This window comes from Photinus pyralis, unplaced genomic scaffold (genome assembly GCF_008802855.1).
Source record: "Photinus pyralis isolate 1611_PpyrPB1 unplaced genomic scaffold, Ppyr1.3 Ppyr1.4_LG4, whole genome shotgun sequence".
Classification (NCBI taxonomy): Eukaryota; Metazoa; Arthropoda; class Insecta; order Coleoptera; family Lampyridae; genus Photinus; species Photinus pyralis.
Genome location: NW_022170511.1, coordinates 41,779,118 through 41,794,799, shown reverse-complemented (window position 1 = coordinate 41,794,799; position 15,682 = coordinate 41,779,118). Strand labels below are relative to the sequence as shown.

General features: G+C 36.8%; 1 protein-coding gene across 2 annotated transcripts in view; it reads right to left on the bottom strand.

The window, feature by feature from the left end:
• The window catches only part of LOC116168093, a 40,862-nt gene extending 29,304 nt beyond the window's left edge, over positions 1 to 11,558 (bottom strand). Inside the window, exon 1 of one of the 2 annotated variants that reach the window (XM_031483758.1) lies at positions 11,194 to 11,558. In XM_031483758.1, the coding sequence (XP_031339618.1) occupies positions 11,194 to 11,501 (308 nt within the window). In that variant the 5' untranslated portion in view covers positions 11,502 to 11,558. The remainder of the gene's footprint in view (positions 1 to 11,193) is intronic. The other variant, XM_031483759.1, reaches the window with a different exon arrangement.
• Positions 11,559 to 15,682: the final 4,124 nt, after the last annotated feature.

Here is a 15,682-nt window from a genome sequence, read left to right as displayed (position 1 = left end):
TTCTTCTCTAGTTGTACAAATAACTATTAGTTCGTCGTTCGCATCATTAATTACTGGGAGTAGAAAATTAATGTTTGCGAGGTTGTTTATCTTGTTTATTTGTATCGCTAGATTACAATCGGTGCAAATTCTTCTTCAAGCCACCACCAAAAACACAAACGATGACATCAAGATGACTAAGCTTTGCAACGGAAACGTTTTTAAACGCTCGCAAGCGTAATCAGCAAAGGTATGAATATGTCGGAAGTTCAATAACCCGATGAAATTTGATGGAGTCCCTGCCGAACTGGAAAACATTTAGGGAATTTTAACGCGTAGTTTAAAAAAAGTTGTATATTCACACGGCGGGTACCTACATGCCTAAGCTTAATTAATTTTCCCAGAAGATCCCGTCGCAATTTACCGTATTTGAGGATAATAATCTCTTTGACATCAGTTTGCGAATGAATCCTCCCTCCCCCACACAACCTCGGTTGACCATCCCATCCCATACTCATCCTACACCATCTTGTTTAATTTTATTGCCGCCGTATATTTCTACCTACCTGACCATTTGAAACTTTGTAAGTGAAGAGCTGCAGGTCCAGGTACGTTTCATTTACCTTTTCCTCCACGAACTTTTGATTCTTTTACCCTTCCGTTTGCATTCTTAAGGCGGAGTGTGCGACGCACCCCCCTCACTCAGAGTGACCAAAGCTATGTGAAATATTCGTACGTAGATCTAATTTTTAAATACGAAACCAGTTTTTAATGAATAGTCTATTAAAATTCGCACGACCTGCCTTAATGTTGATGTCGATTTCGTGTTATTTGAGTCATTTTCGCATTCGGAATTTACTTCGAAATACTAAAAAAACGCTTCTGGTTAATTCTCGGTGCGATTTCAAATTACTGTACTTCTACCTGTTGGGTCCTGAGGTGATTCGCAAAAACTCATAATGAATTTTAATATAATAGATGCCTTCGTTCGCCTCTACCCTGTGGTTAATCGGACTCAAAACAACTTTCGAAAAAAAAAGAACTTCCATCATGAATGGATAATTTGTTCGGGTCGCTTTTGTACGAATCTGTCGTTTGAAGAATCTGTGGTCTCACAAAAAAATCAGTTGGTCGTTTTTTCGTGCACTCCTCGTTAGTCAGCTGATAGTCCGCAAGGCAGATTTTTTCTTCTACCAAACGACAATATGTTGCCTTTCATCGCTGTTTCGTTTTGGATTCGTTAGTTGCTGTTCTATAACCTCAAGGCGATAATTCGCCGCGATCGATTTTTGTGCACTTTTAGAGGTAAGAATTAAAAAAAAAAGAAAATGCGGGAGAAGTTTTTTTCACTAGAGTTTGCAAGTTCCACCAAATACCGAAATTTGGTCTGCGAAACGAATTACAATAGGAAAAATCATTGTTTTTGAATTGTTTAATTTATACCCTCATAAAATAAAGAAAATTTCGCTAAAATTAAGTTTCTATGCTTTCATCTGTTATAGGACTGATAAGAATTTTACTTAAAACTTGAAACTTTGACATGTGCCTGGCGTCGCCGCCTCTCGCAGGATTTAGTCAACTGTCGTGAGGGTGCGTCCCTGGTAGGCACTATGCAAAAACAAACAAACAAAAGAGGTTTTCGGGATCGAGTTTATCTCACAAAAAGATGTTACTTTTTTCTGTGGCCTGTATCTTCAGAGTTACTCCATACTCACAACCAAATTTGGTCACCCCTGTATGTGGAGAAAACTTGAGAAAATTTGTTGGGAACTTACGGGTAGCAGGAACTTGATTAGAAACTGTGTAATTTGAAGCGCGTAGTTTAAGAAGGACTAGACATTCCAAAATTTAGTTTTTACATCACATTTCTAGTAACTATTTCTCTTTCCATTGGATATCATCATAAAAGGGTTTTGACATAAATGCTCGTAAACGATCTGCAAATAATGAAATGTCAAAAAATGGCACAAAACGTTACTAACATTTTAAAAAAAGACACCTGAATAATGCGAGTACAATAAAATCGAAAAACAGGAATTATTGTCCGTTACATCGGTTGCTGTTTTTACGACCATCATGCATGTATAACATGAGACATGTTTGTATTTTCTCGTCAATTTAATTACTAAACTTTTGTGAAATTATGTCCGTTGTGTTTGTTCATTGGGTATGTTAAACTAAAAGTATCCAAGTAATCCCTGCATTACATTCTTCAGCAGGCATATTTTTGCATATTTGTAATTTAACATGACCGGTGGCACCTGTGCCTTTTCTAAAATTTGACAAACGATCTGTCATCGTCTTTCAATTCTAATCCAACCGTTTCTTTGCAGTAATATATGAAAGGGAGGAGGGGTGACAGATATAAGAATTTACATTTACATTATAAAACTTGTAAATTCATAATTTATGAATGTTTATTCGTGTATAAAATTTGTTCGAATCGAATCTAATTTGTACATCGCGCATAGAATTTAGACTATAGTAACAAAAAACAGGTGGAAAATGTTCAAAGCAGATGTATTTGTTTATTTGCAGAGTCTTAACGTTTTGCGTGATGTAAATGATCGTGTTAATTGACACACACACGTACTTAAACGATATCGATTCGTTTCTCGATATTGTCACTTTGCCAACAATAAATTGCAATTTAAATTTCTCCACATTTTGACCTTTGGAAGGACCGATCGGTGGGTTTAATGAATTTTGTTCTTAATTATCCTAGACAGGTGCGTCCAGGTAGTTTCCCTTTGTTGTACCAGAAAATAATGGCCTTGCAGTGTTGGCCCAATCAATACGGGATTTGGGGAACGGCAGGATCGTCCCCAATTCTGTCGATAAGCGAACACGCACGCTCCCGATCACAATCTAAATTGTCAAAATTGGTTCCCTTTTCTTAGTTTGCTTAACTGGGCAAAGAAATATCGTTTAAATTTAAACAATGACCTTGAGACATGCGAACTTTTTTTAGCATGCGGTTATTAACCTACTAATTCCCGATGCAAGCAAGGCTAAACGAATCGATTGCAGAAGTGCATTTCGGAGGTGACGCGCTTAGAAGTGACATAAGAAGGAAGAACATTCCTCAGATAGTTCTTTAATTAGAATGAGCCACGGAATTATTAATGACACAATAAAAAAACGACTACCTGGCCGTGGTTAAAAACTAGCGTTAGTCAACAGAGATCTATGAATAATAATCATCATAGCGCACACCCACACTCTATACGCATGATGTAATAATAGTAATAGTAAAGCTGTAAAAGCCGATTCCGTTGAAATTTTGAGTCGCATTAAATATTTGGCGGGCAATGCCATCGCACAGACATTTCGTTGAACAACACACAACCGGTCTAAATAAATTTGACCAGTTGGGTTAGACGGGATTTTTTTCTTATAGAACTTTTTTATCCGTTTTATTCCCTTTTTTGAGCGAGGTATGTTCATGTAGGATTTAATTGCATTTTATCTCCGATTATGGATCAAGGAAGATTTTTTCAGCAGAATGGTATATAATTGAAGTTTAGTATAGATAAATACCTGATTCGGCAGCTTCGGGTAAAAACGGGTTCCTTTCACAATAGAGAACTCCCTCAGTTACACGGTCAATGTCGACCTAAAAGAAGAGTGGATCGGTTTCCTACGACAGTATTTGTGTCGGGCAACTGTGGGGGTTTAAAAGCGCCATATGGCAGTTCATGCCATTAATGACAGTTATTGATATTTTCGATGCGTCTTCACTGAGCCGCAAATGGGAAACTTTCTAACCATAGGCATTTTACTTAGACATGTTTCTTTAATAATTTTGGCAAAAGTTGAACACAAATTGCTTGAACTAATCTTAATATGTATTTGATACTCTAATGGATTGTTCAAGTGGTATTTTGATGATGGATATCCATGCACTGAGCGATCTTAACAGTCGGATTAATTTATGTCGAATCAAATATCGGATATTGCATTTTGTTAAACCATCAACTATGGCTACTTTGTTGTCCTTCAGACAAAATGAAAGAGTGACGCTCTATGAAAAAACAATGACGTGTGCAAATAGGTGCATATTATGTCTGTGAAGTTGACCTGGATAAAATAGCCCGGCAGCATCGCATCATGCTAGATCGTTAGTGCTTTGTTAGTGCTCGTTAGTGCCTCATAAGTTAACATAAGGGCTCAAACCGTTTTCTCAAAATAAAATTTTTTTTTGTTCGGGTCAACTTCACGTTTGCCCGGACAATGACTCCAATTTGCATCAAATTTTGTAAATCGTTAGTGCTTCGTCAGTGGTTGTTGGTGCTTCATAATTTAACGTTAGGACCCGAACAGTTTTCTCAGAATAAATTTTTTATTGATTCGAGCCAACTTCACGATTTCCCGGACTCCAATTTGCATCAAATTTTATAAATCGTTAGTGCTTCGTTAGTGCTTTAGAATTCAACGTTAGAACCCAAACCGGTTTCTTAAAATACATTTTCCTGTTGGGGACAAACTTCATTTTTGACGTAGCTCTTTTCACATTGACATGCAGCGCGATTCATCTATACGTACCGTCACCGTTCCGTTACCGCACCGTCAACGAAACGTAAAATATTCTTGTTTACAAATTGTGACGGGCCGGACGGTGACGTAACTGTGTAGTCTATAGCTACTATATATACCACAACTGACTCGTCCGCCATTTTGGAGCCCACTGACAATTGACGCTTGCAAAACACGTGCACCGTTTACTCAGAATACTTTTTTATTTGTTTGAGCTAACTTCACGCTTTCCCGGACAATGACTCCAATTTGCATCAAATTTTGTAAATTGTTAGTGCTTGGTCAGTGCCTGTTGGTGCTTCATAATTCAACGTTAGGAGCCAAACCGTTTTTTTTTTAAATAAATGTTTTTTTGTTTGGGCCCACTTCACTTTTGCTCGAACAGTACCTTTCCAATAAATTAAATTGTACCTATACATAATATATCGTACGATTAAATAAATTAAGACATTACAAATTGACATTTGTATCCAAATACAAGAAAGACATAAAGATGCAAAACTCAAATAGTTAATGTGAAGAGCAAAATATAGGTAATAATTTCAGGAATTAGTGAAATTATAGTCTATTTTATGCTCCAAATATAGAATTCTACAAAACAAGTTTACCTAACATAAATAGATAATGTGTACCTAATTAATAACATATCGATATAAAACAACAAAAGCAAATACAAGTATAATTAGAACTCAAACAATCTAAAAGTATATCTCCATTAATGAAAAGTGTTGTGGCAGTGGTCAAAGTGGCCTTATCAGTGCCAACTCCCGTTGTCGAACGAAGGTTGGGGGGAGGGGGGGGGCGCAAAACACCGCCGAACATAAAAACGAACATTAGGGCGCAGGCATTTGGACGCGGACATTAGGACGCAGACATTGGGACGCAGACACTGATGGGGCGCGGACATTAGGACACAGATCCTAGACTAGGACTAGACGTTGTAGCGCATACACAGATGAAATAAGTAAAATAACATGGTTTACTTGTTATACCTTTTATTTTCCTACCCGTGATCTAATCTCTGCTTTGTATGGTGATCTACATGATGCTTGCGTTCTAATGTCCACGTCCCGTTGTCCGCGTCTCAATGTCTGCGTCCTAATGTCCACGGCCTATCGTTTGCGGTCTATTCCCTTTGCGGTCTACTGCCTTGCAGTCGAATGCCATAGCGCCGTGATTTCGTTTCAAAGGCAAAAATTTGTTTGGTAAATTTTAGAGCAAACCGTCTTTTTCATAATTTTTACGTTTTGCGTTTTTATTCAGTACTTGCCTTACATGGTATGTAGCAAAATATGTTGTTAATAGTTTTCATCATTTGAAATCACTTAATGGAACTTTCTCGGAGCACGGAGTGTACCGCGTCGTTCTAAAGGCTTTCTATTGGCCAATTTGAATTATTTTGAATATATAATTCTCAACTATTACAATTAGCAAAATAATTAATTCTACTGCTGTTTTAATTAATTTTATATACATTCGTCTTCGTCCTATAAAAGGAATAATTCTTATCACCCAACAATGCTGTTTGTATGTTACGACACTGGCAGGCATGTCTTGGTGACAAATGGTCACAGTTTTATTGAAAGTATTACCTGTCCTCTCTCTTTTCTAGTCTAAGGCTATAGACATATTCAGGCTGCACTACAGCACTTGATTAAGAAAGCAGACTCGTCCGCCATTTTGGAGCCCACTGACAGTCTGTAAGATATTACGCTGTGTTGTTTGATCGTTATGTTGTGTTATGTTGCCAAGGTAACTTACTGTCATGAGAAGCACGTGTTTTGCAAGCGTCAATTGTCAGTGGGCTCCAAAATGGTGGACGAGTCAGTTGTGGTATATATAGTAGCTATAGACTACACAGTTACGTCACCGTCCGGACCGTCAAAATTGGTAAACGAGAATATTTTACGTTTCGTTGACGGTGCGGTAACGGAACGGTGATGGTACGTATAGATGAATCGCGCTGCATGTCAATGTGAAAAGAGCTACGTCAAAAATGAAGTTTGTCCCCAACAGGAAAATGTATTTTAAGAAAGCGGTTTGGGTTCTAACGTTGAATTCTAAAGTACTAACGATTTATAAAATTTGATGCAAATTGGAGTCATTGTCCGGGCAAACGTGAAGTTGACCCGACCAAAAAAAATTTGAGAAAACGGTTTGAGCCCTTATGTTAACTTATGAGGCACTAACGAGCACTAACAAAGCACTAACGATCTAGCATGGTGCGATGCTGCCGGGCTATTTTATCCAGGCCAACTTCACAGACATGTGCATATTTAGAAGATGAACGAACCTAAAATCATTCTTTTATGTGACTCGGACCGAGCGAACAAAAATTGAGAATAAACGAAACATTTTGTTCCTTTGGTTTATTTTGAAAGTTTGTTTAGGCCCCTTATATAAGAGTCACATAATAATTACTTTTGTTAAATCAATGTCGACGTTAAACTAATTGGCGACTGACATTAATTACACGGAATTTTAAATTAAAAGTCAAAATATTGTCCCTAATCGAGAGGAAAATCGCAGTAGACATTCAGTTGTCCACAAAATATCCAAAGGTTTCCGGGCCGCAACTATCCATGGATATGCAAAGAAATACGCTTGATGTAGGCAGATTTAGAGGATATCCAGGCCTCGAAGGATATCCTCGTCATTGTTTCAGTAGGCATAGCTGACATAGGTTATACGGTTATCATTTCCAATGTCTCCGATGGTTGAAGGATTGCGAAATATGTGAATTTTTTTAATGTCATTTATTAGGTATTAAAAATATCAACAAAACAAAGAATCAAAGTTAAGAGTCGAATTTTATCATTTTTCCATATTGTACGGTTTTTGACGAGGGGCAAATAACTCCTTAAATATGGTGTACCTACACCTGGAATTTTTAGTTACTTGATTACCTTTTCAATACTTTAATTACGTTTTGAGTATGTTTTGAATCTTTTCATTACCTTCAAATACATTTCCAGTACTTTGATTACATTGTGAATATTTTAATTATCTTTTTAACATTTTAATTCCTTTTTCAATCTTTCAATTACAATTTCAAATACTTTCATTACTTGTTGAGTATTTTGATTACATGTTTGATAATGGTAAGGTCAAGTTCTTGACCCGTCATGTTGGCTTGCGTACTGAAATACTTAGTGAACAAGCTCAAAAACCGCGCGCGCATCAGTTTCGCAGGGAAATATCTCCCTTATTAGCAGTTGTTTTAAGTTACTTATTGTGAACTCCTTAGTCGTTTACAATAGTATTTAAGAGTGTCGGTCCGTTTGTACTCTCATTTACGGCTGAACCGATTAGAACCAAATTTGGTACACAAATTCTTAGACAAAAAAGGAAGAGCTTAAAAATCTTTGGATAGAACGCGCAGGTGTACGGATGGTATCTGTGCCAGCCACAGCAAATTTTTTCTGAATCATGTTACTCTTAATAGAGTAGAGCATTTTTGTACAACTTTACTTTTCCAAAAAAATTGAAAAAAATTGGGAAGGGTCAATTTTCGCATGCAGGCGGACGCGTCTACCGTTTAAAAAAATACATCCCCGCCCGGCCGATCAGTGACTGCAGCTCGTAATGCTTTTTCTCTGCATTGACAATAACAAATTTGGCAAAATCCAGAGAGCCTGTGGTTTGTTCACTTTGTTTCATGAAAGTGATTTTAAAAAAACTCAGAACTGATTTTGCGAGGCACCATTCTGGCGTACTTGCTTGGAGAAAGTTTGAGGGCATTATTGTTGAAACCTTAAAAACATTCTGCCTCTCATTCTGCTTTGGGGGTTCCACCAACAGAATCCAAAACAATTCGTACTTGTTCGAGCAGACTTCTCAATCAAAAGTTATAGACTAGAAACCAATTTCGAAAGAAAATTCAAAGGGCTGTAACTTTTGAACTAGTAGCCCAATCTTGGAACTGTTTGAAATTATGGATTCTACAGGCCACATTCTATAAGAAAATTTTTTTTTCGGGTCGATCTGAGACAATTTTTTTTTCGGGGCTCAAAAAAAGGCAGTGTATAACCTTCCTTTTTTACAAAAATCGACTGCACCAAAATTTCTCAGGAAAACACTTTTTCTTATTAATTTTGGCGCGTAGAATCCAAAACAATTCGTACTTTTTCGATCAGACTTCTCAATCAAAAGTTATAGACTAGAAACCAATTTCGATAGAAAATTCAAAGGGGTGTAACTTTTGAATCTTGGAACTGTTTGAAATTATGGATTCTACATGCCACATTCTATATGAAAATTTTTTCCGGGTCGATCTGAGACAATTTTTTTTCGGGGCTCAAAAAAAGGCAGTGTATAACCTTCCTTTTTTACCAAAAATTGACTGCACCAAAATTTCTCGGGAAAACACTTTTTCTTATTAATTTTGGTGCGTAGAATCTAAAACAATTCGTACATTTTCGATCGGACTTCTCAATCAAAAGTTTTAATTATCAGCTGCAATTTAAAAAAAAAACTAGACGTAGCCATCGTGTTATAATTTGAATAATTCAATTTTGTTTAAGTTGCGAAAAATTGCGAAACACCCTCAAATATTTTCTATGTTTAATGTATTTATTTCACAACTGATAACCTAGGAGCGGAGCGTGACTTATCGCGGTCATAAATTTGCAGTTTTTCTTGCACTATTTCTCACAGCGCCTGATCTCTTCTTCTACACTTTTGATTTTTTGTCCTCGATCCTCGAGTTTCCAATTTCTTCATAATATAGCAATGTTTGATCCCATGAGCACCACGCAGCTCCAGCAGGCCAGTACACGCATGCACAAGCAAAACGGATACATGAACAGAACCGCTAATTAAGGACTTTCTGGACGCCTAAGCGCAGATAAGCGAGAATTCTGGCATTTCCATTAAATTCTTTGACTATATTCAGTTCATAAAATTTCCTGACAATTGCATCCGTCCGCCCTTATTATTATTGGTTTCTTGATAGATCATCAAAGCCGATTGAAAATGAGTGGAATCGCCCTGTACAAATTTTCGGTTCATTTCAATTTGTAAGCAAAAAAACCAAAGATGAAGTTAAGCAGTCTCTATTTTCTAACGTACAATTTCATTCGTGAAGTAAAAAAAGCGGTAAGACGGTCGGTTTTGGAATTTTTTAAATTGAAAAATTTGACGGGAATTCCTGAACATCCTGTTGTAATTTCAATTATTTTTACTCAGCGTTAGTTTACACTGTGCACCATTCTCATTTGTTCATTTTCTTAATATAGAGAAATATTTACAAGTAAATAAATTAGCATAGGTACCTATTTGAAATGATATAGGTATACAAAATGGTAGGGAACGAGATATGTAGGTACAGAATTTAAACATTTGCCAATGTCATAATAATTTAAAGCGTAATGAAAATGTGAAACAATTTTGACAGTGGTCACCCCGTCTAAAATTTTGCTCACAATGTAAATTGTACGACTATTGTGTTAATTAGACAATCTTAAATCCTTAATGTGCTCGGGGTAAAGTATAAAACAGAAAGTACATTAGGAAATATCATAAATTCCAGAACTAGCATTCCGCCGTTTAATATTCAAACCTCCACAGTAGTACCCTACAGGTAGGTAACAAATGTTTCCAGTTCTTTCCATCCCCGAACAAAGAGGGTAAAATGTATGACATTTAATCACAAATGAATTCAATCTTGCGACTATAATACAATGTTAGCATACCACCCCTAGCTTAAGCCATTATTAACTTGTTTTCGGTCACGTAGACGTCTGTTGAGCCAGATTTACAAAAATACGTTGGATTATAAGAAATCGAGGTCCCAGTATCATTATCGTCAGGTACAATTACCTAACAAGAAACGTAGAATGTATCTTCCACACTTGTAAACATTTACCTAATATGTCTAAATGGAAAAAAAGAGTTTTGTTAGTTTATTTGATTGGTTTATCTTATCGTTAGCAGTTTTATTACTCATAACATTTACCAAAGCAGGGATTAGGTATAATGCAGTTCCCAGAAGCATCAAAATCCTTTGTCAATTTCGTTTAGTCATTTATAAATAAACCACTTTACTTCACAGTTGATTAAACTGTTGAAACACAAACGGCCGATTTCCTTTCGACATTTCCAAAAATATCGGCCGTCGGTCGTTTTGAGCTTGTTTTGAGCAGTCCGAAACAAAATGGCAGTTACCATGCGCTTATGCCTAGATCCTTTCCATTGGAAAAAATTGAATAAATTTTGATTTTGCCGACTTCAACGGACGATAACGTTATCGGCGTCGATAGCATCAAACGTAAATAAATTCAGATTGACGATCGTCCATCTCAAGACGCTATCGCTTAATTCGATACACGTGCTATGTGCTTACATTTAATAAAAAGGCACTAAAAATAGCCACAAAAGTCGAAAATGCGTGCATTGAATCGAAAAAATAAACGTGTCGTTGACTTTTAAACAGGTATGAAGTAATCGCGCAAGGATTTACTTGCTTAAAAAAACGAGTACACTTTCAGTTTCGATTTGCGCTAGTATTTATTCGGTGAAGGTAAAGGCCATGACAATGACCGTGTGTTGAAAAATTCGCGAAGTTTAAAAACGTCAGTCTAGCAGCTGCATCCGAAGAAGTTTGCCCCCCCATTGTTGGACGGGGGTTGAATTTGAAAATCGTGCCGTCGATCGTCTAAAAATCAAACAAATTCTAACCTGTCTGAAGATTCGGAGCTGTCGTAGCGATCCGCACATCTCTTCTTCCGACAGTCGTCCTCGCCGGAAGAAGGCATCTCCGTATCCAAAAATCCCTCATGCTTGTCATCTTTGGAGCCCTTCACAGCACACAAATTATCAAATAACTTATCACTGTCACTCGATATATAGAAAGATTTCACTTTTTCACATTTAACTTCATTCACGCGACCGGTATTCATACATTCAATTACGCTGTCATAGTCCTTCACTATAGTTTTTTCGTTTACATTACTTACTGTATCTCCACTACACAAACCGTCTGCCATTTTGAGAACGCACTGGCTGCTTGCTTGCCGTCGCCTCGCGGCGCGCGCTGCCGTCCGTCGCGCGGGGGGCGCAAGTTCACCTATGACGTCACCCCCCCCTCGTGAGTCGCGAGTGCATGCGACGTTCATTGGCCGCTTAACAATTACATAATTTACTTACCCACTCGCGGGTAATGACATCTGCTTGCACTCCCGTTGCACTCAATGAACCGATTGTTTTATTTTGTTGTTTGTTATTCATTTTCCCCAACTACTACAATTGCTCATTAATAATTTTATTACTTACTAGCAAAACTATAATTAAAACAAACGAAACTGTCGATCGCCCAAAAATAATCGAAGTTATCCTTGGCAACTCATTTCCTTGTTTTTGTTCCGATCATACGCAACCTGATCATTGTTTACAATTTAGTGCTGTAAATTATGAATCGCGGCACAAAAAAAAGGCGTCATTATCCTTGCACTCCATAGATGTCGCGAGGCATTATTTTCAAAATCGTACCAAGATGCGATTGCGATTGGGCAGATTTAAGGCGCACGGATGAAGAAATGTAGGTAACGGAACTGGCGCTCTTTCTTTTACTTTTAAGATTAGTTCAAGTACTTTTTTAAATCACATTTTGAATTGCAGTTCTTCAATGCAACTGCCCGCCGGCCGCCGCCGGTAGACTACGCTTTTGACCCGCTCAAAAATCTCTCGGCGTTTTATGTTACAGGACCTTTCATGACAAGAGTCAGTTAGACGCTTTTGGGAAACCGTTCCAGATAGTTTGCTTAAACCGGAAGACCACACTATATTTGTTATCTTGAATAGAAAACTCTTTTTTATATAATGTTTAGGCGAGTCAAAATCGACACAAAAACTATATTCGACGTTTTTCATGTGGTACACTTTTTCCATAACGTTTAAAGAATTGCAAACTTGGGTTACGCTAAAGAATGAAAAATGGATCCAAACAAGATACATCACGTTTTGTTGATTTATTAGTCCATTTTGACTGTCCTACGTAGGTATTCTGCATTTTATTCTAAACATTTTAGTAATAAGTACCTACATTAGAACTTTAAAATTAGTAGCTAGTTTTTGACAAAAATAAATTTCGGTTTTTGACTTGAAACTTTAATTGGAAAACTTTCATGCATTGAGAATTTTCCATAATTAAGTTCCATCTTTTGTGTATCTGACCTGATGTTCGAATGTCAGAAAATGGGTTAAGTGGCAACGCTCCTCAGTGACGATTTTCCCATTATAAAAACGACCAAAACTTAAACTTTCTCAAATCCAATCCAAATTTTTCTAGATAGGAAAAAGGAGCCCATTAAATTAGTATCCAAAACAAATGTCAATTTCGATCTATCTAGAAAATTATTAATATACAAATTATTTTTTATTCTTCTGTATTAGGGAATTTTACCCAAACACTTTTGAAGATGTTTGGTGACAGATGCGGCCGGTAAAGTGACAGGCGACAGGTAAGGTAAAATTTCCTGATGGGCCTAGTTTATGTAAATAACTACTAGTAGAATATATCACGAGTCAATAGTGATAGCTATTATTCTCGAGGAATATTTACGAACTGGGCCTGAACCGACGAGGGAGTAAAATTCCGAGAGTATAATAGCCATTATTGCGAGTAATATACTCTACTTTACCTACCACTAATTTAATAGCTTGAGATTTTATCCATTTTAATACAAAAAAAGATACACAAACAATACACGACCCGCTTGACATTTACACTTTTGACGTTTTGTTTCCATGGATGATATTAAATTTAAGGAAATTTTGCGATTGGAGTACAAGAAGGTGTAAGAGCTATTAATCCCTGGTCATTAATCCCTAAGGGAATAATGGATTGCATTATACCGAACAAACCATAAGTATAATACTCACATTATACAGGGTGGTGCCTAGCGCAACGCAGCACAGGGATTTCAATTCAATGGTAATTTCTTTATAGTCAATTACTAGCTCCCCTAATTATTTTAGAGCAAAGTCTAAATACGTTTTTTTAGAGAAAAAAATACTGCATCTGTTCATACTTTTAGTTATAATTTTCCATTTTTCAAAACCGTAGAAATCAACAAAATAAAAAATTACATTTTTATAAATCAGTGATGCTTTGGAATCTTTTAACAAACTACAAGCGCATCGCATCTAAGTTATGGTTGTTTGACGTCGAACGATTTTCATATTTAATTCTGTTTCAACTAACCGACGCAATAAAAGGCATCTTAGGGTAATGTTTTTTTAGAGAATGTATGCTGCATCTGCATCAGATACTATTTGTTTATCATTGTCCGGAATCAGAGTACCTACGTAATCGAAGAAAAAAAACTGATTTGAAGAAGATTTGTTCCTAAACTTATATTCGGATTTTCCGCTACTGCAGCCAAAACGTTGAATGTATTGTCGTTTTCCTGATGGTTTTGACGGACATTTTGAACGTTATTGCACTTGCAGTTCTTTAACTAATTTATAAACAAGTATAAATTCAATGTACGTCAAAGGCAAAGTAATGAAACGCGATCGCTGTTTTTTTTAGGTAATTCCAAGGCATATTTGATTTATTGTAAAATGAACCTTTTTATTTTGTCGATTTCTACGGTTTTGAAAAACGGAAAATTATAAGTACCTAATAGTATGAACAGATGCAGTATTTTTTCTCTAAAAAAAAACGTATTTAGACTTTTGCTCTAAAATAATTAGGGGAGCTAGTAATTGACAATAAAGAAATTACCATTGAAATCCCTATGCTGCGTAGCGCTAGGCACCACCCGGTATATTAGTCGCAGAAAACGTAGTTTGGTCTGCCTCTGTCATGGAAACTAAAATTCCTGACAGAAAGTAGGCATGAAAATGAATGTTTCATAATAATTATTGGCGCGGAATTAATTTGTGCACCCAGGAGTATATTATGCAATGTGAGACAATCCGGTGTTTAGGTCAATCCCTATGCATTTGTGCCAGCAATGTCAAAGATGGCTTAGTAGGAGGGCCGAGGCGGAGAGAGATCTACGTTTAATTTAAAATCCAAATTCTATTTAAAGGCTTGTACAGATAAAACAAAGTACTTACAGTGTTGACGATAGCTTTAGTGCAGCCCTCAGCTAACCGTAATTTGGCGCCTTCGTAACGGATGTGGTTCGAGGCATAGTCTCTTCCTGGGGCTCCAAGACTCAGTTTGTCACCTGGTGAATTCGCCTCCAGCATATTCAGCCCATTAATTTTCCCCTCAATAAAATTCGACGCGGATTAATTCGAGTCATCAAATTCTCTCACGGTAGCAGCCTCGTAGGAAGAATTTATATCTCAAGGAAGCTGGAAGCAACACCAATATTTAGGGATAGGTACTATTTTAGGGTGGGTTTATACGATTATACATTCTATCATTAGATCATAGGCGATTTAATCTGTGATTAGACCCTTAAGAAATAGCCAATGTTTATTCTGCGTCGCTAACCAACGAAACCATAACGTTGTTTCTATTGGATATTTCTTAATGGTATATAACAGTCTCTTTAACAGTAAGGGTAGATAAAGTGAAACATCTGACATTCTTATTTGAAATGGGACGTGGAGCACGATATTAAATTACGTTCAGAACATGCTGGTTCTAGGGGAACGACCACAACGGCCGAACTTAAGCTAGACGTCTAAATTAAATTCACAATTGTCAGAAGCTTTACAATGATTTACATGGTTTCTACTATAAAATAAAGTTTTGTATTATAGGTACATGACGAGACGATAGCGGGAAACCTATTATCTCGTGAAAGTTAATTCGCTCAATGATTAAAATGTTCCTTTATAGTCTTATATAATAAATAACTATAATTCTTAGAATTAGAATCTCTTCTGTTTTATTGTGAACTCCAGAGAGGAACATGAAATGAATTGTATGGGATATTATTCTAGTACCTGCTCTTAAACGTTTTTTCAAAGAATGTTGTTTGCCAATGCTCAGTGTGGAGGAGCTTCCAATAAGCATACGAGTTTGAGTATGCAGCAAGATCCCTAGTGGTATCCACCTGATGCTATTATAACCCATACAAACCCTATATGTGTTAAATGGTGTCCAGATGCCCGTAAACACAAGGGAGCATATTAAACAGTAATAGGCCGTTTATGATATGTTATCTAACAGGATGAACGCGGGGTTTTGGTGTGCATCACGAGC